At 41.6% G+C, this 24188-nt stretch overlaps 2 protein-coding genes across 2 annotated transcripts in view; both read right to left on the bottom strand.

Annotated features, from left to right (window-relative positions):
* LOC122551027 (protein-lysine methyltransferase METTL21E-like) overlaps window positions 1–15464 on the bottom strand; it is a 28139-nt gene extending 12675 nt beyond the window's left edge. The window contains exons 1-3 of the mRNA XM_043692671.1: window positions 15403–15464; window positions 10702–10794; window positions 3343–3455 (exon numbers count right to left, since the gene is read on the bottom strand). Coding sequence (XP_043548606.1) covers window positions 3343–3455; window positions 10702–10794; window positions 15403–15464 — 268 coding nt within the window. The remainder of the gene's footprint in view (window positions 1–3342; window positions 3456–10701; window positions 10795–15402) is intronic.
* Window positions 15465–20843: 5379 nt separating this feature from the next.
* mettl21e (methyltransferase like 21e) overlaps window positions 20844–24188 on the bottom strand; it is a 23430-nt gene continuing 20085 nt past the window's right edge. The window contains exon 5 of the mRNA XM_043692751.1: window positions 20844–21912. Within this exon, the coding sequence (XP_043548686.1) occupies window positions 21500–21912 (413 nt within the window). The 3' untranslated portion in view covers window positions 20844–21499. The remainder of the gene's footprint in view (window positions 21913–24188) is intronic.

Here is a 24188-nt window from a genome sequence, read left to right as displayed (position 1 = left end):
CATACCGCGCAGCATAGTTTCAGTCACTGTGTCTGTTTTGGCGAATAAGAGTCCCAAAGAATGTTCTCCACCCTAACAACGGAGGTAGCATTACATTCCGAGAATGACAGATCACATTGTGAGGATGCTCTGACCTCGGAGCCATTTTGAGATGCCACTTTCCTTGCCTTTTTGCCTTAACCGTGTAACTTGCTACAGAGATGTTCACTCCTGGACATGACCCACATGGATAGAAAATGAGGTCTGCAGATGCTGGAGATCAGAGATGGAAATGTGTTGCTGGAGAAGCGCAGCAGGTCAGGCAGCATCTAGGGAACAGGAGAATCGACGTTTCGGGCATTAGCCCTTCTTCAGGAATGAGGAAAGTGCGCAGATGTTGATCATCTTAGCCTGCTGGACAAACTTTCCTCATTCCTGAAGAAGGGCTTATGCCCGAAACGTCGATTCTCCTGTTCCCTGGATGCTGCCTGACCTGCTGCGCTTTTCCAGCAACACATTTCCAGCTCTGATCTCCAGCATCTGCAGACCTCACTTTCTCCCCAAATTTTTCACAAATCTAGCAAAGGAATACCTTTAGAAACATAAATGCTGAGCTAGCTATTATAACCATATAAATCTATATCTTTTCCAAATGGAATATGGGTCCAAATTTTATTGTCCACAGAAAATGATGGTACTTGCTGATGGCCTCAAAGAAAGCTGACCACTGAATCAAATGTCATTGCTTTCCTGTTTGCAGATATCTCCTTAAATCTGACTCTCCATCGAGCGGATGCCAAGGTGGCCAGATTGATTATGTCATCAGTGTAGGCATCCAATCAAATTGAAGTCTGCTCACTGTCAGCAAATCAGAAAGTAAAATCCTTCACATCATGTAAATTTTACAGAGAGCAAAATAAATCATTGGAACATGATTCTGGGCTTAAGGTAGAATCCAAAACATCATATGCTTTCTTAAAAATCTTGTTTAATAATTACATTTGTAATTTAGCATGTACAAAATTAACTTTTAAGTACCATGAGATCTTTCAGCAGGAATTATGAATTTAGTATGTTATTAGAAACTCATACTACAGTCTGATGGAGGTGGTGGAGTATAAAAGTGGAGAAAGATAAGCAGCAATGCAAGGAGTTCTTGCCATCAACTACTACCCTCTGTCTTCTTCCATCCAGCCAATTCCTAATCCAAACCTCCAACTCACCCTCAATGCCATATCTCCGTATAAAAGTGGAGAAAGATAAGCAGCAATGCAAGGAGTTCCGTGCTGAACTGCACATAGACTAACTCTTCACATTGCTGTCACTTTCAGTGGAGTAATGGACTTGAGTGCCCTCATTGCTACCAAAAACTCCAGGCCATAATTCTAGTTACATTTGTCTTACTACTGTTGTTACATCTTCCTCTATTTTCCATCTAGCCTGTTTTTGGTTATAATAGTTCTGCACAGTGATCTTCAAACAATCATTCCATGTACATAGATCCCTAAAAGTTGCCACTCAGATTGATAGGGTTGTTAAGGAGGCGTACAGTGTGTTAGCTTTACTAGTAGAGGGATCGAATTTTGGAACCATGAGGTCATGCTGCAGACGTCCAAAAATCTGGTGCGGCCATACCTGGAGTATTGTGTGCAGTTCTGGTCACCGCATTATAGGAAGAATGTGGAGCTTTGGAAAGGATTCAGAGGACATTTACTAGGATGTTGCCTGGTATGGAGGGAAGGTCTTACAAGGAAAGGTTGAGGGACTTGAGGCTGTTTTCATTAGGGAGAATAATGTTGAGAGGTGACTTAATTGAGACACATAAGATAATCAGAGGGTTAGATAGGGTGGACAGTGAGAGCCTTTTTCCTCAGATAGCGATGGCTAGCATGAGGGGACATAGCTTTAAATTGAGGGGGCAATAGATATAGGACAGATGCCAGAGGTAGTTTCTTTACTCAGTAGTAGTAGGGGTGTGGAATGCACTGCCTGTAACAGTTGCAGACTTGCCAACTTTATGGGCATTTAAATGGTTATTGGACAGGCATACGGACAAGAATGGAATAGTGTAGGTTAGATGGGCTTAAGATTGGTTTCACAGGTTGGCACATCGAGGGCTGAATGGCCTGTACTGCGCTGTAATGTTGTCTGTTCTAGATTATAGGGTAGGTGATGGCCTAGTGGTATTATCACTGGACTGTCAATCTAGAGACCCAGATAATATTCTGGGGACCTGAGTCTGAATCCCACCATTGAGTGAAAGTAAAAATCTGGAATGAAGAGTCATACTGATGATCATGAATCCATTGTCAATTGTCAGGAATTGGCTCACTGATGTCCTTCAGAGAAGGAAACTGCCATCCTTACCTGGTGTGGCCTACATGTGACTCCAGACCCACAGCAATGGGGTTGACTTTTAACTACCCTCTGGACAATAAATGCTGGCCTCGCCAGCAAAGCCCACATCTACTTTATAGTCCACTGATTCAACTTGATGATACTTTATATTAGAAACTAAACGCATTCTTTATATTTATTAATTGTACTCAAGCATATTGTCTAAAAGGTGAGAGACTGCAGAGCTCTGAGATTCAAAGGGAACTGGGTGTCTATGTGCATGAATCACAGTAAATTAGTTTTCAGATACAGCAAGTCATTTGGAGCAGTAACAGATTGATGTTGTACATTTCAGGCGAAGTGAATACAAGCATAGGGAGATTTTGCTTTACTTATACAAAGTACTGGTGAGATCACATCTGAAGTAGTGTGTACAGAGTTAGTCTCCTTATTTCAGAACGGATGTAAATGCATTGGAAGCAGTTCAGAGAAGGTTTACCAGACTAATATCTAATTGGGGAGGGCTGTGGGAGTCTCTCATGAGGAAAAGCTGCACAGGTTCAGCTTGTATTCAGTGAGCTTTGGAACAGCAAGAGGTGACTTTATTGAAACAGAAGATCCTGAGGCTTCTTGACATGGTAAAGATGCAAAGATATTTCTTAGTGTGAGAATCTAGAACTAGGGGGTCACTGTTTAAAGCGTCATTGTCCATTTAAAATGAAGCTGAGGAGAATATTTTCACACAGACAGTGGTGAATGTTTGGAACCCTCTTTCTCAAAAGGCTGTAGAAATTGAATCTTTACAATTGATTATTGACAAGCAAAAGGTGAAACATTACAAGCACGAGGTGGGAAAATGTGAGCTTATTAAATACAGGGAGCACCTAATTGTATTCCTGCCGGCAATTTCTATGTCCACATCTATTCTCCCATTACAGTACACACACCTGTGCTCCAAAAGAATGGTAAATACACTACAATAATATTCAACAAATAGTGAAATATATTGTTTAAATGTTACTCTACCTTCATTTTCATCAGAAGATTCAGTTTCTGAATGTTCTTCCTGGTTCTGAATTTCACACTCCTCTTCATCCTCTGCAGATATTTCTAATGTAGAGATCGTCTCCATTGCAACACTACAAAGTTACAAATCAGATTACTAATGAGTAACACCTTGTAGATGCCAGTTGATTGGTGTTTAGTGAATGGGGATGAGGGATACCAAACAGGGTGTTGGCCCCACTTCAACAGCAAGAACAGACCTGTGAACAGGCAGGGAGTAGAGGGAGATGGACTATATGCAGGCAGATGGATTTAGAATAACATTATGGTTGGCACAGACATGTTGGGCCGAAGGGCCAATTCCTGTGCTGTATGAATATCTTCAAAGAAGATTTCAGTTGGGGATAACTGAGGAACATTCCTTTTCCTTATGCTGGAAAAGTCTCTCAATTGTTTTTTGTTTGAGAGAGTGAAAAAGATGGAGGGTAAGAGAGCAATGGAGGACCCTGTTCCTGGTATTTTTCTTCTTGCTCCATTTGCTCTTTGCTATGTCATGTATTCCAATTCCGGGTATTGGTGTTTTTGCTCAATTGCAATGTTGGCTTAATTTACTTCAAGTCTGTTGACTATGACTTATAGAAGCCAACAATTCATGAAAGCAATAATGATGCAGATATTCCAACGGTCAGAGCTGTGGAGTAGCTAAGTCTGTAATTGTATGTCAGGACAATGCCCAATCACTCAAGACAGCTGACTTCATGGAGTTGACCAAGTCCCTGATGGCCAATCCCCTACACCTAGAACCCTCCAAAACAGTCCATTAAAGTTGCAGAGTTTGGAGGGTTCCAACTGTTTAAAGCTTAACAGTAAGCTGGAGAAGTAAGAGGATTAAAAACCTACTCCAATAGGTACTTTACATCACTCTTCACAGTGGAAGACACCAGCAACATGCCAGAACTTCAAGAGATGCAGGGGTCAAATGTGAGTGGAGCAATCCCCATGAAGGAGAAGGTGCTGAGGAAATTGAAAAGTCTGGAGGTGGATAAATCATCCAGATCAGACAGACTACATCCCAGAGTTTGGAATGGGATAGCTGAGGAGATTGTAGGGGCATTGGTCATGATCTTTCTGGGATCACCAGAGTCAGGGAGGATCCCAGAGGACTGGCGAATGGCTAATGTAACTGCCCTGTTTAAGAAGGGACGGAGACAGAAGGCAGGAAATAATCCATGAATAAACCTGACCTCAGTCTTTGGTAATCCATTACTGAGGAGAAGATTGCAGAGTATTTGGAAATGCACAGTGAAATAGGGCTGAGTCAGCACCACTTCTTTAAGAGGAGCTCATGCCTGACAAGTCTGTTAGAATTGTGAAGTTATGCACATTGGTAGGAAGAACAGAGATATAGACTATTTTCTAAATAGGGAATGGCTTTGCAAATCTGAAACACAAAGGAACTTGGGAGTCTTAGTTCAGGATTCTCTTAAGGTTAACATGTAGGTTCAGTTGGCAGTGTGGAAGGCAACTGCAATGTTAGCATTCATTTCAAGAGGACTAGAATACAAGAGCAAGAGATATACTGCTGAGGCTGTGTAAGGCTCTGGTCAGACTTCGTATTGAATATTCTGTGCAGTTTTAGGTCCTATATCTCAGGAAAGATGTGCTGGCATTGGAGAGGCTACAGAGGAAATTCACAAGAATGATCCCAGAGTTGAAGGACGTGTATGAGGAGCAGTTGAGGTCTCTGCGTTTGTGTGCGACAGAGTTTAGAAGGATGAGGGGGGGTATCTGATTGAAACTTACAGAATACTGAAGAGGCCTGGATACAGAAGGTGTGGGGAGGATAGTTCAACTTGTACAAGAGACAGAACCCGAAGGCACAGCCTCAGAGGGGAGGGACAACTCTTTAGAACTAAGATGTTTAACAGCGGATTAATCTGTGAACTCATTGCCACAGACAGCTATTGAGGCCAAGTCATTGTCTTTAAGACAGATACAGTTCAGTTCTTGATTAGTAACTGGATCAAAGGCTACGGGGAAAGGGCAGGAGAATGAGGTTGAGAAACACATCAGCCTCGATCAAATGGCAGAACAGACTCGATGAGCCAGATGGTGAATGTGAGGACTGGAGGTCAGAGTTAAGTTTAGAGCGGTGCTGGCAAAGCAGAGCGAGTCAGGCAGGTTCCGAGGAGCAGGAAAATCGACATTTCAGGCCGGAGCCCTTCCTGCCTGACCTGCTGTGCTTTTCCAGCACCACTCTAATCTCGATGGGCTAAATGGCCCAACTCTGCTGCTACATCTTATGGTCTTAAAACTCTTAATAATTTGCCAGGCATGATTTCTGCTTCATGAAGCCACGCTGATTCCGCTTGATTATATTATATTTTTCTAAATGTTTTGCTCTTACATTCTCTATAACAGACTCAAACATTTTCCCACTCAGAGATATTACTTTGACTGGCCAATATTTTTTCTCTCTCCCTTTTGAATGAAGGACAATTAATGTCAGAGATTGACTACAGTATTGCAATTTTTCGAGAGGCAGACCGGATCCTCAGTGTCTGCACAAATCTTCAGCCTGTAGAAAGAGCATGAACAACCAAAAGACCCAGCAACTCCAGTTTTACATGAGATGTGCAATGTAAATAATAATCAGACGGCGATGGCAAGTCAGCAGTCAAATGGAAGTGGATTTCTGCCATTGTAACAGAACCTACTGGCAATGAGAGTGCTGGTGATTAAGATCATTCTGCATCTTTGCTGCTCCTGTCTTGCACCTCATCCACAGTCAGGCTCGCTCATGTGTGTTTCCTGATTAGTGCTCCAGCTCCAAAATCCACCCATCATCCCAAGCCGGTTGATGAAGACTGGGTTAAACTCCAGGCTGCAAAACTAAACCAAAAGCTGCACGACTGAAAAACACCGGCTGACAGCCCACAACTGGTCCCAGCATTTGTGGCAACATTCAGCTCAATGTGCAAAGCCTTCTGTACCTGACCAACATTTCTAGCACTTTGTATTTTTATTTCAACATCTGCAGTATTTTGCTTTTTGTTTCTTTTTGGTTTTATCACTTTCATTTTCATCAGAAGTAGAGTGAATGGCCACCTGCAGCTACATCTTACTATACCAGGAGGGTGTAATTTCAACCGTGCAAACTCACTCAAACCAGGATTTCCACAACGCTTTATTTGCGATAAAGTCTATCTGTTTTGAGGTCAGAAGTCACACGACACCAGATTATTGTCGACAGCTCCAAGAATATCTGATCTTAAATAAACCTGCTGGACTATAACCTGGTGTTGTGAGACTTCTGACCTTGTCCACCCCAGTCCAACACCTGCACAAATCTTTCAAAGCAGTGGGGTTTGACTGTGATTTGCTAACCAGTTTGATCACATCCATGGCACATTTGTTTACAACCTATCTAGAAGGACTTGCACTGATCATGTTTTTTGGACCCATTTCCTCGTGGTAAGTGCATCATCATCTCTCCGGTGTGCTTCAATATTTTTAGTTTGGACACTTAATCAACTTTTAGTAGATTCCTTGACAGTTAATTCTGGGAATGTAGATGACCACATAAATCCTTTAGTTGTTTGTGAATATGAAGATTTGATTTCTTACAAATAATTGGGGGATAAACTTGGCAGCTCTTGCCAACGAGTCTGGGAATAGTCACTTGCCTGTTCAATGGAATGCAGGCCACATGCCAAGATGTGGCCACCACTCATTTAATGTTTGTTTTTTCTTGATTCTCCAAGTCAGTTATTAGGAGTGTAGGATCTCCCTGACTTTGTCTTCCTGATTCACTGTGAAGTTGCTTGTGTTTGTGCTGGGAAGCAGGTTGGTAATGGAGACTGTGAAGACTGCCCAGAGTCAGAAACTGACTCAGATGAGGTGATGAGCGAATTGCATTGTTACCCCGATTTAACCTGCTGCCTCTGACTCCATTGCCCGGAGATGAAAATGACGTGACCACGTGCTGTAAAACTATCTCTGACCCTTGTCATGTGAGTAATGAGCATTTCTTGACAGGACATAATCGGCACCAGGTTTTTTAACCATGGCAATGTTGGCCTGATCATATCCTGCTAAAGTGACCAATTGCTTGCTGGCTGTCTCCACTTCTCATTTGACAGTCCCTGACTGAGTACCAGCACTTGTATCTGCTGTATATCATGTAACTAAACTCTGCAAAGATTAAAAATCACACAAAACCAGGTTATAATCCAACAGGTTTATTTGGAAGCACTATGTTTCGAGTTGCTGCCTCTTCATCAGGTGGTTCACAGTGTCTCAAAAGCTAGTGCTTCCAAATAAACCTGTTGGGCTCTAACCTGGTGTTGTGTGATTTTTAATCTTTGTCCATTCCAGCCCAACCCCAGTTCCTCCATATTATGTCTGCAGAGATTGTGACAGAATGGAAGAGTTTCCAGTTTATAATTCTCTCAGTCAGTCTGTGATGCCCTCATAACATCTGTCTGCAGCCAATTGCTCCTTGCGCCTGGGGGTAGTCAGATTTCACAGCTATGCCCATTTCCATCAGTCCCTGGGATATGGTGTCTGTGGGGGACAGTGATGAGGTCTACCTCTCACTCAAATAAAACAGTCAGCACATGGGTTTGCTCGTGGTTGGCTCTCCATTATAAAATGCTGAACAGGTGCGTAGCAGATTCCCAGAATGCGTTAGATACAAAAATAATTTTGGGTGACTATAACCGACATCTGTAACTGCCAGTTGACTGGCGAAGAGTCAATCCATCCTGCATTATGTGGCACAGTGGTAGTGTCCCATCTCTGAGCCAGGAGACCTGGGTTTGAGTCCCACTGCTCCAGAGGTGTGTAATTGATTGGAAAATAATAACATTATGTCAGAGATGTCAGGCGCCATACACCTGGATATCCACAGCCAACAAATGTGGACAACTCACTAGCTTCTTCGAGCTCAATCTAAATTTAGGATCAAAGAATCCCTACGGTGTGGAAGCAGACCATTCCGCCCATCAAATCCACACTGACCTTCTGAAGAGCACCCCACCAAGACCACCCTCCTACCACATCTGCATAATCCTGCATTTCCTACCTTCCCTGCACATATTTGGACTGTGGGAGGAAACCAGAGTCTGCACACCCACGCAGAGAATGTCCAAGCTCCACACAGAGTTGCCTGAGGCTGGGATCGAACACATGTCCCTGGCGCTGTGAGGTAGCAGTGCTAACCACTGAGCCACCCATATATACAACGCACGTTCTATTTGTCACTCATTCATCCTCCAATAAAATGTGGATGGAGACACAAAACCAGTCGTTGGCTGAGCAGCAGAATGAGCTGTTCATTTGTTTTACACATCAGTGGGGGTTGCAAACCATAACTTGCCAGAACCACTTATAACCCACAAGCATACTCGAGATAGAGGAAGTGCATGTTGACCGGAGCAGTTGGGTCCTATTGAACAGGGTTCATCTGTTGCCATCTATTCGCTCCCCCTGCCTCCCACCTCATTCCCTCACTTTATGCAACAGTGTATGGGAATCTAAGAGATGCTGCAAATGTCTCCAGCTGCAGTCCACTCAGCATTCATTAGGGCAGCTGTCCCCTCAGCACTGACAGATCTGTCTCTGCCCTGCTTCAACATTGACTTGTGGTTGCAACAAATAGAGGATTGCATTGAAGCACAGAGCCCATAAACATCTTCGATCATGAAGGGTCAGATGGGAACCTGCTCCCTGACCATCTTGAATGGCGTTGCCTCCTGCTGAGACCCTTTCTCCATGCTGCTGACCCAGACACATACACACATATACAGACATACACACAGACACGCACACAGATTCACACGCATGCACACATATACACAGACACACAGGAACACACACAGATACGCATGCACACATACACAGGCATACACATACACCGACATAGATACACACACAGACGGGCACACTGACACACACAGGCACATGCACGAATACAGAGACACATATACACATACCCACACATTCTTACACACATGCACATACAGACACACATGCACCCACACACAGGTATACATACATGGATTCGCATACATACATACACACACTTACACAGATACATGCACGCACACATACACAAATGCACATGCATACACATGCACACACACACATTGCATGCATGCCCCATTGCATACCATATGACGATAGTAATATTTACGAGGCATTTAGACCGACAAATGAACAGACAGGGAATAGAGGGAAATGGACCATGTGCAGCCAGATGGGATTAGTTTAGAATGGCATCGTGGTCAGCACAGACATAGTGAGCTGAAGAGCCTGTTCCACGTTCTGAGATGGTTCCAGTGCTGCACCTTGGTCTCCCTGACCCCTCCCAAAGCTCCAGCCTGGGTAACCACTCAGTAAACCAGGCACATGGCCCAACCGTGTGGTGCTGGAAAAGCACGTTCGGTCAGAAATGATGAAGGGCTCCGGCCCGAAATGTTGACTCTCCTGCTCTTCGGATGCTGCCTGACCTGCTGTGCCTTTCCAGCACCACTCTCTCGCCTCTGATCTCCAACAACTCCGAGTCGTCCCGATTGTCAAAATCTGGGACCTCGCAAAAAAAATGATTTTTTAAAAATCCGTTTTTTTTTAAAATCCCCGTCTGAAAAACCACGAAGCTGCTGGAAGGTCAGGAGCCATAGACCCTGCCCCAGTGTTGCTGGTGGATTACCTTGGTTTCCCAGTCACTGCCAGGAAGGCAATTATCAGCCCCGGGTGAGTTTAAACCCTGCACTGCCTGAGAACAGACCACGTTTAACAGCCTTGGTTGGTGAATGGCAGCTGTCACCCGGACTGACCTTCCTGACCACTGACTAATTCTGGGATGGTGTGGAGAATAAGCAATCGGTATGTTCCTTGGGACCTGGACACCTGCACTCCACCTGTGTCTGTGCGTGGGCTGGTTAAAGCAAGGTTGCTGACATCAGTGTCATCACATCTTCATCTTGTACCTTCCTGGGGAAACACGCTGAAATGCTGCTATTGGGTGAGAAAAGCCCTCTATTAGAAACCTTTGCCCCTCACTATCATTACAGTTTGGATATTGCAAGTCCAAGTATATTGTCGAATAAGCAAATCTGCCTCCCTATAATTCTCGGTATTCATTAAGGACATTTATTTGGAATCGGAGTTGAATTTAAAAAGTGATCGCTGCGTGTAACCGTAGTATTTCCTCTGCAGTTGCATCGCATCTGTTTTCTATTTTTCCTTTTTCCAACCCTTCCCCCTTTGAACTTTTACAACCTCTGAATGTAGACTGAACAGCTTTTCAGTAAATGATATCACACGTGAATATAACATTTTGTTACTGAAAGCTCAATACAAGCAAAAATACCTCACCTTCTCAACATCCCAATGATGACTGGCTCCTGTGGCAGCTGGCTGTGACTGTTTGTCTCATGATTATTTTCACAGTTCCACCTATTCCATCGTCTAGAAATATTTAGGCTTCAACACACGTGATAAAAAAATTCTGCAACTTTCCCACGTCACACATTGCAATGACTTTGCCATTTTATGGGATAATATGTACATAGATTCATAGAGATGTACAGCATGGAAACAGACCCTTCGGCCCAACCCGTTGTCACGAAACCTTCCTGACCTCTTTTATCTCCAGCCATTCTCATCCCCGACATCAGACAGGGCTGTATGTTCACTTTGGGTACCAAACCTTCAGTGGTTCGGTTTGCTCAGTTGGTTGGATGGCTGGTTTGCAATGGGAACAGCTCGGGTTCAGTTTCAGTACTGGCTAAGATCACTCTGATTTTCCCAACCTCATGTGAGACACAGGTTAAACTCAACACTAGCCCTTCTCTCGCTAACAAGAAAGCAGTTCTCTGGGAGTGTAGTAATGTACAGTACACGTTTCCGTTCAATTACTGCTCCGGGTCTGCACAATGTGGTCATTCCATTTTGAAATTCTCATTCTTAGTTTCCAAAAAAATCCATAAGAGTCCTAACTTACTGCCCAGTTTTTTTGTAATTCATTCTCAGAAAGTAAGCATCACTGGTCAGACCCGCATTTATTGCCTATCCCTCATTGCCCAGAGTCAACCACATCGCTGTGGGTCTGGAGTCACATGGAGACCAGACCAGGCACGGGGAGCAGATAATAGTGAACACGAGTGTTTACAATAATCAGTTCAAAGGCAGTTCGGGACAGCCAACAAATGTTGGCCCAGCCAGCAACGCTGTTGTCCCACGATTGATTTTTTTCACAAATCAACAATGGTTTCACGATCATCATCAGCCTCTTCATTTCAGATGTTTATTGAATTCGAATTCGACCCTGTGCTGTGGCAAGGGTTCGAGCCTGGGTCCCTGGAACATTACCCCGGTCTCTGGATTAGGAAAATTCTACTGATAATGCCACCATACAATCACTTACCCTTAACTTATGCAAAACCAATTTTAAATCAAATTGAAGGTAAAGATTTCAGCAAACCTAGAGCCAGGAGTGAGATACAAAAAGAGAGCAGTTATGGATAAATGAACGTAACCATTCGAAAACTGAGTAAGTAAACAAACAAATTACCCGAAAACGCGCATAAAAAGCATGTACCTTATTTGAAGGCTGAGAGCGGATGTATCTTCAGCAGCATGAGGATTATGTTTGCAGTAATTAAAGGCAGCTCTGTCAGACCCGCCTTCCCTCCGGGAAAAGTCCTAATGGTTTTATGTATTTGTCGATGAGCCAGCCCCACCAGCCGATACCAACACAGCCTATGATAGAATGACCACAGGATCCAAACACATGCCCCTGTCATAAAAAGCTCTTCGCTGGATTTGGACAGATTTACTGTAACCTTCTCCAAGTGTGGGTTCAAGCTAACAGTGGGACAGGCTGGAGTACTGATCTCTGACCATTCCTGCAGAAAGACAGGAGAAGGAGGGGGTGTGGGGGGAACATGTGAGAGAAAAATTCGATTCCACATTCCTCCGTCCTGAATGGGCTCAGCCATAATTCATGCGTCTCTGGTTTGCCTGAGCAGGGCAGAAGGGGCGAGTTAGTAATTGATCTCCACACTGGAACTGCTGACCAGGAACTGAGCGCTGGCAGAAATTACCCAGAATAAAACCAAATAAATTGCAGTTTATCCGCCATAGCTTCAGTGCAAATCTTGGAGAAATGGCAAAAAGAGGATAATTTCACGAAGGATGCATTTCCAACCCGGAGGAGCCCTCATGAAACCCGAGCCTGCACCATCTCTCCAATGTCCCTGAACTGGAGATATGCCAAACGCTGCGACCACTGAGGGATGTTCCAACCGAATCTAAACGAGAGCTGACTGGGGAATCTCTGATTAAAGCTAATCTGTGTTCAGAACAAACTGCACACAGACTTCTGCAATCAAGAATTCCAATGTTTTATGACAGCAGCTCCTTGTTTTGAAAAAGCGGAGCATTAAATTTAAATCATTCCCACTTATAAACTGGGCAGGTTTTAAAGGTTAGCTTCACAATGGGCTGTATTTCCGCGACAAGGAGAATAAATTTCAGGGGATAAGCTGCTGCCCCAGGGCTCACACCTAGGGATGTGCTGGGGAATGGAAGGAGCAGCGCTCTGAAAGCCAGTGCTTCCAAATAAACCTGTTGGACTATAACCTGGTGTTGTGTGATTTTTAACTTTGTCCACCCCAGTCCAACACCGGCATCTCCAAGTCAGGGTAATCCAGATGGAATGAACGCAGAATCTAATTTCAGAGAGAAGCAAGAAAAAAAGGATTAAAATTTCTCAAAAGGTGCATTTCTTTAATGGGTGATGGGAAGTCAATTTAAAAGAGTTTTAAAGCTGTACTCAGGGAGTGATCAATGTTTGCAATAATCGACTGCAGCATCATAGAAATTATTTTTAGGACTTAATATTGTGAAGGGGGGTTCATGGAATCAAAGGGATAAATTCAAGAACAGCGTCTTCCCCACTGTTATTAAACTTGCGAATGTATCTCTCAAATTTTAAATGTAATATTTGTATACGTTCGCTGCAGCTGTAACATTGCACTCCTCGCTCCGGTCTGTTACCCTAATGCACTCTGTAAGGTATTTCACTGTACCTCTGTATCTGTGACAATAATAAATCAACTCAAGTCAAAAACCTCTCTCCACCTACTATTTACCCAGTCAAACCAGAGGGCCATGAAAGTTAGATAAAGTGTACAGAGAAATACCTGCACTAAAAACAATGTCAAAGTGAGCTATAATAATAATCATGAACTAATTACAGAAATTAAGCAACAGCTCAGATTAAGTAGCCTGGGACCAACACGAGAAGTAAGTTTTTGTGTTCATGTCTAACAGCTGCACATCAAACTTTCTCCTTGTTGAGGCTACTGTCAGAAAGTGTGGTGCTGGAAAAGCACATCCAGTCAGGCAGCATCCGAAGAGCAGGAAAATTGATGTTTTGCGCATGAGCCCTTCTTCAGCAATGTCCACATTCCTGAAGAAGAGCTTAAACCCGAAACGTCGACTCTCCTGCTCCTCGGATGCTGCCTGACCGGCTGTGCTTTTCCAGCACCACACTCTTTGACTCTGATCGCCAGCATCTGCAGTCCCCATTTTCCCCTTGTTGAGGCTACTGCCAATCGACTTAACAATATCGTGTCATTGACATACACAAAAAAAAATCCAATTTAATTAACTGAAATCTAAAGAAGTGTGGGTTCTGGAGATTGGAAACAAAATCAGAAATTGCTGGGAAAACTATGCAGATCTGGTAATATCTGTGGAGAGAAATCAGAGTTAATATTTCAGGTCCAGTGACCTTTCTGCAGTACTGGACCCAAAACATTAACCCTGATTTCTCTCCATAGGTGATGCCAGACCTGCTGAGCTTTTCCAGCAATTTTTGGTTTTGTTTCACTTTTACTGATATCCACCCCAGGCAAACTACCGAATGATCCTATGTATGGGAGGAATACAGTGACATTTCATTTTGATTGGTATTCTATTTGTATCCAGTCCAGCAGTAATTTCAAAGGCACCAGCAATGTCACAGTGCGTTCTGAACCACTGCAAAACCTCAGGGTGTCTGTATCTGGTGGATTGGGCTGGATGATGAGGTATTGGTTTTATAATGGAACTGCATTGTGGTGCATCCCTATTGAATAAGATTTAAAAGGACTGGTAACATGTATAGCAATCGACATTCCTGGATCTGACGCCAGCCCTTTAAACACAGCTCCGTGTCTGTAGCCTTCTTTTCAGATAGAATGCTCATGGATAAATGCAGTTAAATATGAAAGAACACAGTGAATCCCTGAGGTAGGTAATTGAGACTTGGAATGATGATTCTGTTGGGATCAACAGGCTTTCTGGGATAAACTGGTAATCCATCCTGGTTTCCATGCATCACTTTTCTCTCAAAATAGAAACTTCCTGAAATATTTACAATAATCTCTTCAACCTTACAGTATCCAGCATGTCTAATCCAAACCTAGAATTGCTTTTTTTAATATTTGCCGCGGATGGTCTGTGAGCAGTTCCCTGATTTCACCTGTGTCTCCTAAACAGGAACATCAGAACAGGAGGAGGCCATTCAGCCCCTTGACCCTGTTCCACCATTCAATGATACTGTGGATGATCTATGGCCTATCTCCATATGCCTGTCTTTGGCCCATATCCCTTCATACCTTTGTTTAGCAAAAACGTATCTATTCCCAGATTTAACGAACAATGGATCCAGCATCCCTGGCCATTTGTGGAAGAGAGTTCCAAACCTCTCCCAGCCTTTGTGTGTAGAAATGGCATCACTCAGTCCCTTGTTGGCATTAAAGAGCACCTTCAGACCTGGCACAGTATCTTTATAGAATCTTCCCTGAGTTTTTAAGGCATCTCCCTCCACTCACAGGGATTCAAACTGATTTCTTCTGAATAAGTTCCAGCGGTGTGTTTTTACGGCACAGTCATCAGGAATATCATCATGTGTTGTTTTCCTCCTGTTCTGGACTGTGTAACAACCAGCTCCTGACTTCCTTCCTGTAAATTAATAAGATGCAGCTTTTCACTGCCTGCTGTAGAAGCCAACGTGCTTTACCAAACCTCATGTTGTCAAAATCAGAGAAGACGGCCTGAGCCAACATGTCACACTGATCCAGTTCCATTTGCCAACATTTGGCCCCTATCCCTCTAAACCCTTCCTAATCACATACCCATCCAGATTCCTTTTAAATGATGTAATTGTACAAGCCTCCACCACTTCCTCTGGCAGCTCATTCCATACACACACCACCTTCTGCGTGAAAAGGCTACCCCTCAAGTCCCTTTTAAATCTTCCCCCTCTTACCTTAAAGCTATGCCCTCTGGTTTTGGGCTCCCCTACCCTGGGGAAAAGGCTATTCATCCTATCCATACCCCTCATGATTAGTGCCTATTTCATCTCTGCATATGCTTTTTTCTTGATCCTCAGGAGATGGGTCCTCCATGAGCAGACACTGTATGGCCTGGACCATTGATGTAAAGACAGGGGTAAAATTTGGGCAATAATTATGATGCCAGCTGATGGTAATATTGGGCCAATCAGAGTAAAACTTGTCTCTTTAGATCATTAGTTTTAATTCTGTAATTTGGTTACTATCGTGTTCCGTTACTGAACATATTGTTGAGCTGATAATGTTCTTTTAACAAAACTTTAGTTGAAAACATAAAAGAAAATAAAAACAAAACTAGAAACTTATGACAGTTTAAAAAATATTTGCATGAATGGCAAATAAATTGATCTTTTTCCCAGAAATGTCTTTTACAGACACTCAATCCCAGTGAAATTTCACTCTGTTCTTAACTGATTAATTTCATATTCAAGTGACAAGATTATAAGCATTTCCTTTCTGTAACTCTCTATACACTCACTGGATGTGACTATCTCTGTGACTGTCTTTCCCCAAGATACACAGTCACCAGCTAATTCACTGATTTTTGTCTGAGTTGAACTTTAAGATAAACCCTGTTCACTTAAACAGCTGAAACAGCTCAATACTTCTTCCCAGCTCAATAATCACTTTCACAGAATTAAAAGCAAAAACCTGTTCACTTATACTTTGAAATCTAAATTCCCATATTACAATGTTAAAAACCTTTAATACAAGAGTCCCAAGATCTTCCAAATTCCTCTCTCATTTAAATGTGAGTGGCTCCTCGATAACCTGGTGTTGACTAGTGCTTTTACCAGAAGGCATAACCTTGGCACTGGGCTGTCTACTACCCCATCCATACCTTCTTAGGATTAACTTTAAAGCAATCCCTAAGATACAGGCCAATACATTTTGGATTTGATTTGATTTGATATGATTTGATATGATTTGATTTATTATTATCACATGTACTGAGATACGGTGAAAAGCGTTGTTTTGTGCTAATCAAACAAGTCACACCTTACATAAGTACATCAATATAATAGAACTGAATCCAAGATATAGTGTTGCAGCTACAGAGAAAGTGCAGTGAAAGATTAACTCCATTCATAAGTCTGATAACAACAAGGAAAAATCTACTCTTAAATCTGTTGGTAAGTGTTTTCAGACTTCTATATCTTCTTCCTGATGGAAGAGGATGGAAGAGAGTATAACTCGGGGGGGTTCTTTGATTATGTTGGCTGCTTTCCCAAGGATGCGTGAAGTATAGATGGAGTCAATGGATGGAAGACTGACTTGTGTAACGGACTGGGCTGCATTCACAAGTCTCTGTAATCCCATACCGTCTTGGCCAGAGCAGTTGCAATACCAAATTGTGACACATTTGGATAAGATGCTTTCTATGTAGCATCAGTAAAAATTGATAAGAGTCATTGTGGACATACCAAATTTCCAAAGCCTTCTGAGCAAGTTGAAGCTTTGGTATGTATTCTTAACTGTCACGTAAAAGTGGGTGGACCAGGATAGATTGTTGGTGACATTTACTCAAAGAAACTTGAAGCTCTCAACCATCTCCACCATAACATCATTAATACAGACAGGAGTGTGTCCTCTATTCTGCTTCCTGAAGTTGATGACCAGCTCCTTCATTTTGCTGACATTGAGGAAGAGATTGTTGTCTTTACATGTGCTACTAAGCTCTCTAGCTCTTTACTGAACTCTGTTTTGTCATTGTTTGAGATCCAACCAATTACAGTGATGTCATCAGCAAATTTGTAAATGGAGTTAGAGCTGAATTTGGCCATACAGTCATGAGCATATAAGGAATATCGTAAGGGGCTGAGTATGCAGCCTTGCAGGGTACCGGTGTTGAGGATTATTGTGGAAGAGGTGTTGTCACCTCTCTTCACTGATTGCGGTCTGCGGGTCAGGAAGTCAAGGATCCAGTTCTGGAGGGGGCAACAGAGTCCTAGGTCTCGGAGTTTGAAGATGAGATTGTTTGGAATTACAGTGTTGAAGATGGAGTTAAAATCAATAAATAGAAGTCTGACATAGGTGTCCTTGTTATCCAGATGTTCCAGGGATGAGTGTAGGGCTAAAGAAATGGCATCTGCCATGGACCTCTTGCGACAGGTGGGCAAAGCTGGGAGGCTGGTATTGATCAGTGCCATTACTGACCTCTTGATGATGATGGATGTCGTTATTTTGTCAATATTATGATGTCAATACTCTGCAAGGCCTAGCTTCAGTCTTAACTGCTGTCAGACAGTTGCCTACAAACTGTATGGCAACATTTTTATAGGAGGCTGTTTTAGCAAGTTCAGGTCCTTGTTCATCCCCAAACTAATGTGGAACTCCCATGGGAGGGAATTCCATGTGTATCACTTTTCCCGTGAGGTAAATACGAGTTCCTTCTATGATTTTGGGTGAAAAGGGATGGCTCAGAATCCGTTTCTCACATCTAATACGATGAACATGTTGTCTGGTCTTAGCCCATTTAAAGATGTTTCCAACAGTGTATCCCTCTGATTGTTTACAAGAAGCAACTTAATGACTGTACCCAACCACCCACAATTAGACAATGTTTGCAACATAATACTGACTGTATATTGAATTCTGCTGACAACCAATTTCAGAATGTCAGTCAGACCCATAGTAAAGTGCACTACATATATTAATACACAGGGGACTGTTCTTTGCAGAGAAAAAAAAATATGTATACACAATTTGCCTGTTTCAACTTAACAGAATAGATGGTAGCCACTCTCTGGTTCATTTCTCAGGTGGTGCCTTGACCACTGAGAATCAAACAGCCTGTTTAAAGTTTAAACAAAGCTTGACAATGAACTGTCAACCATCATTAACTGGTGCATTCTTCATGGCAGTGCCTTAACTATTCAGAGTTCACTTCCCAACCAATCAGCTCTCCTCTAAGACAATACAAATTGTTTCTCTTTGTTCCTTTTGACTTGTCATGAACATTGAAGGATGAAAACTTCAAGTAAATGAATATATTTTAGCCATACTCAAATTCTGTACTACCAGATAACTATTCGGATTCCAGTTTCTTTATTAAACAAGTCCTCAATAGCTTGCCAGATTCGAAGATTTTGTGTACCTATGTCTATATCACAGGGACCTCAGTTCCTGTGTCCTTCCTTTAGATGTTGCTTGATTTCATTTTAATTGCCTCTAACTGTCCCAGCAAAAATATATCACTTTACATTTCTGTGCATTGAATTTCATCTCCCATGTGCCTGTTTTTACTAACATGAGATTAAAATACCCAGCAAGCTGAACATTATTTCTGGAGGAATGCTCAGAGTTAACACCTCAGGCTCTGTTGAAAAGCCAAATGCATGAAATGTTAAACAAAAACAGAAATTGCTTGAGGAACTCCGCAGGTCTGGCAGCATCTGTGGAGGGAGACACAGAGTTAATCTTTTTGAGTCCAATGACCCTTTTGCAGAAGTGACAACTTTTGTTTCAGATTTCTGGTATCTGCAGCTTTTAGTTTGATACTTGATGTTAATTCTGCTGATCTCGTCACAGATGCTAGTGGATATTCTTATATTTTCTAATGTTCTGAAGACAAGTCACTGGAACCAACATGTTAACTCTAATTGCTGAGCTTAACTGGCAAATTGTGATTTTGTTTCTATATTTTCTGGCTTTATTTTGGTCTTTGATGAGTTGCAAATGATATTGAGCACTTTGTGATCAGCAGGAGACACCCAGACTTCTGACGATGTGTTGGAGGGAAGATCATTGATGAAAATGGTTGGGTCACAAACACCACCTTGAGGAACTCTTGAAACAATGTCCTGGAGCTGAGATGAGTGACTTGCAACAACCTCAACAAGCTGATTTGCACTAGACATGATTCTAACCAGCAGAGTATTTTTCCTTTAACCACAATGAGTACAATGTTGCTGAGACTCCTTGGTGCCACACTTAGCCAAATGTAACCTTGGTGCCAAGGGCAGTTGTTTTCACTTCATCTCTGGAATATGGCCCTTGTTCATTTTTGGATCAAGGTTTAATGATGCCCAGTGCCCAGTACATTACATCCCTCATGTCAGGGATTGGACTATTGTCTCTACACATCTAATGGATTATGATATGGGATAGAGTTTAATGAGCTTTTTAAGATTCATATCAGAACTGGGAAAACTGAGTTGTGAGGAATGATTGTGCTTTGGGTGAACCTGGAAGACTGTAAGGGAAGATTTGATTGAAGATGCTTTGATTGTGAATAAATTTCACAGGTTGGAACCAGAGATATTTTTCTGATCCCTCTAAACCCTTCCTATTCATATACCCATCCAGATACCTTTGATCAACATAGGATGCAATTTGTCAGTACAGATGATTAAAAAAGAAATCGATAAATTTCCTTAAAATGATTCATGATTATTAATAACCTTATCATTTTTGGATCAAATGACACAGAGTTAAAAAGACAAAAATACTGGCTTCATAAAGTGTACAACCAAATGATAACAATCATAGCAAACGATAGTTCATTATGTTATTTTACTTTTTAACAAAATATTCTTTTGTCATATTTTTAAACCACAGATAATAGTTACATGTAGAAAACGGGTTCTTTAAATATTGTATGATCGATATGCATTATTGTCCTTCTGGTACAGTACTGTATATCAATATTATTCCATGTATTGTCTTATTTCTGTACTCCTGCCACAACTTTGAAGAATGCTGAATGAAGATATTCAGGATGTTTTTTGTCTTCTGTTTCATTCTTGCACTGTTTAGTAGTCATATATGCAGAGTAACTGTCAATGTATTTATCCACCGAGTGCCTTATCATGTGCCTCAAAAATTAATTTTTAGCAAAATTAATTAATATTTTAATATACTGTTGGGAATTTGTTTACAAATGGAAACTACACTAAATCAAAGTTTCTTGTTTTAGGTATTCAACATGTGTAGGGAAAGTGAGGGCTGCAGATGCTGGAGATCAGAGCTGAAAATGTGTTGCTGGAAAAGCACAGCAGGTCAGGCAGCATCCAAGGAGCAGGAGAATCGACGTTTCGGGCATAAGCCCTTCTCCTGAAGAAGGGCTTATGCCCGAAACGTCGATTCTCCTGTTCCTTGGATGCTGCCTGAGCTGCTGCGCTTTTCCAGCAACACATTTTCAGCATTCAACATATGTATTCAATTTTTTAAAAAGTAATTTTGATACAAAATATGATTGCTCTCCTGTTTTTGAAAATGAGATGAATAATACAGAACTTTTAACAAAAGAGGCATTTCTGGAATCCAAGAAAACGTTTCTGCTAAAATTTTAAGTAAACTGTTTGGCAAAGCTTCAGAAAAATTGGATCGAGCTTTTCAATTCCTACTTGGCATCTCGAAATGCTTAAATTAGTGAATTTAAGTAATTAGCGAAGTAATTAGCAATTAATGCAGACACTTTTGTGATTGTGATCGTAGAAGGCGTTATATCATCTGACTAATTCTTCTTACAACCATATTTGTCAATGTCAGAAATCAGGTTCAGATATATATTTCATTTTAGGCCTGCTGTTTAAACATGCTTATTGGGAGCTAAACCTTCTCTTTGAAGGCTTCTAAGCTGGGAAATGGCTTGTTGAATATTGGAAGCTTGGAGAGCAATAGAAACTTTGTTGGAAGTGTGTCATCTCATATCATTTTATATGTCTGATTTTCAAGGAATTCAACCTGACTCACCTTGATAAGGAGAGCTATTGTTTCACAACTATTAACATTTCCAAGTTCTCCTATGATGGCTGTGCTTTTCTCTATATTGTTTTACAAGTTTGCAAAACTTTTCTTTTTGCTTTATACAACTTTATCTGTAAACTTGGGAGATCATATATAACTTCAGTATCAAACATACACTGGAACTTTTCCACAAAATCATTATCTTCATCAAGTCTAAATCTCATTGTCCACAAAATGATGGTATTATCTTGACATAAGTGATCAAAAGTCATTAGAAGTTCGTCCAAGTATGGGTGACTGTAGACCACATCGGCAGCCATTATATAATCAAATTGACCAGCACTTCTGGGGAATTTGTTTTCCAAATCTACTCCCCAGCTAAGTTCTCTGACCTCTGGCTGATATTTACTTCTCATTTTTGTATTTCGTGATATATTGAACTGTAGATTTCCCAGTAAATGAGGCAGATCGGTAGCAATCACGTGGGAGCCTGAAAAAATCAAGAACCTGTATTTAGCAATTTGACAAATAGGATTGTCAAAAAAAATGCAATATGACAAAATATATAAGGGACACTATACAGTAAGATATAATTGCATACAGTAAGATCTTATACCACAAGGTATGCAATTTATATTTAAATACAACCTGTGTTTGGAAGTTGTACATATAACATGGGAACATTGTGCACAAACACCTCTTGAGTCTGTTTATTTAGTTCGAAACCGTACACGTTTGTGACTCTGGGTCCAAAGTTCCAAATCTCTTGCAGTCAGGTTGGAAGTACAACATCCTGTCGTGTTAACAGTACACTAACACATTAATTATAAAATCGCATGGCAGGATCTCATTGCAAAAGTTTCCTATATTCTGTTGACAATACATTGATTCTCAATAGCACATTACATTTTATGTTATTTACTGTTTCAATATTGAGGTCATCCACTCTTTGAAACTTTTAGCTAGATTCTATTTCAATAATACTAAGCATTTTGTTCCTCTTCTTACAGTTGTTTGTAGTAACCTAGAACTCCGAGTAACCTAGTAACCGAGAAGTTTCTTCAAGAGGCAGATATGTCATGGGGTACAGCTCCTGACTGTCACTTCCACCATCAGTCAAATCATCCAAAGACCCATAGTGAGCATCAGTTTTACATGATTTTGAACACCTCCATTAAATCTCCCCTTAATCTTCTCAGCTTTTTGCTTTGTGCCCCTTGGCTACTTTCATACCATATGATCAATGCTGGTTTAATCTCACTGCTTTCAATTTTGCTAGCAAGTCTAATATGTGACATATAAGCAAAATCCATAGCTATCCATACTCCGTAATCCATCAATGGACTCCTCTCATTAACCGCCTCTGTTACTTCATCAAAAGCAAACAGTCAAGTTTTCCAGACAGTTTGTGCTTGTCATTATTTAATAACCAATATCTTTCCAATTGAGAAATGGTGATGCCTCTATTATGTCCACATAAGTTTCACCACCAACATCATTAAACTGACCGACCTGTAGCTGCTGCATTTAGCTTCTCCTTTTTTGAAAAGAGCTTAGCATTTGCAACACTCTAGCCCTCTGACACAGCTCCCGTGTTGCCGAATCACAGAATTGTTACATTTCAAATGGATGTCATTCTGTCCATCACGTCTATACCAGCTCTCTGAGCACTTTCTCTGTAACTCTGCACATTGATTTGATTTAAATGATCATCAATGCCCTTTTAAATACCTTAGTTGGACCTGACTCCACCACATTCCCAGGAGTGCACACCTGACTCTAGATACTCACTGCATGACAAAGACTTTCCTTCCCTCACACTTTCTTCTTTTGCAAAACACTTTAAAATGGTTCTTTTTAGATTTCAATCCATTTATGTGTAGGAACTGGTCATCCCTGTACAATCTGGCCTGATCCCTCATCATATTGAAAATTCCTATCCAATCTATTTTCACTTTCAGTTCCATGTTGGACTCAAAACATTAACTGTTTCTCTCTCCACAGATGCAGCCAGACCTGCTGAGTGTCTCCAGCACACTCTGTGATTGTATTCCAATCTATCCTCATAACTGAAGCGCGTCACCTCAGAATCATTCTCTCCTGCACTCTTTTCAATGTATTCCCATCATTTCTATAGTTTAGCACTCAGAGCTGTACACAGTACTCCAGCTGAGGTTTGACCAGTGTCTTACATAATTCATCACAACTTTGCTGGCCTTTGCCCCTCATATAAACCTTGAATATAATAAGATTCAGTATGTGGGTGTACCAACTAGAGAAGGAGCAAAACTTGACCTACTCTTGAGAAGTAAGGCAGGGCAGGTGACTGAGGTGTCAGTGGGGGAACACTTTGGGGCCAGAGACCATAATTCTATTAGATTTAAAATAGTAATGGAAAAGGATAGACCAGATCTAAAAGTTGAAGTTCTAAATTGGAGAAAGACCAATTTTGACAGTATTCGGCAAGAACTTTCGAAAGCTGATTGGAGGCAGATGTTTGCAGGTAAAGGGACGGCTGGAAAATGGGAAGCCTTCAGTAATGAGATAACGAGAATCCAGAGGAAGTATATTCCTGCTAGGGTGATAAGAAAGGCTGGTAGGTACAGGGAATGCCGGATGACTAAAGAAATTGAGGGTTTGGTTAAGAAAAAGAAGGAAGCATATGTCAGGTACAGACAGGATAGATCGAGTGAATCCTTAGAAAAGTATAAAGGAAGTAGGAGTATACTTAAGAGGGAAATCAGGAGGGCAAAAAGGGGACATGAG

The sequence above is a fragment of the Chiloscyllium plagiosum genome, chromosome 6 (genome assembly GCF_004010195.1).
Source record: "Chiloscyllium plagiosum isolate BGI_BamShark_2017 chromosome 6, ASM401019v2, whole genome shotgun sequence".
NCBI classification, from domain to species: Eukaryota; Metazoa; Chordata; class Chondrichthyes; order Orectolobiformes; family Hemiscylliidae; genus Chiloscyllium; species Chiloscyllium plagiosum.
This window is presented reverse-complemented; position numbering and strand designations above follow the sequence as displayed.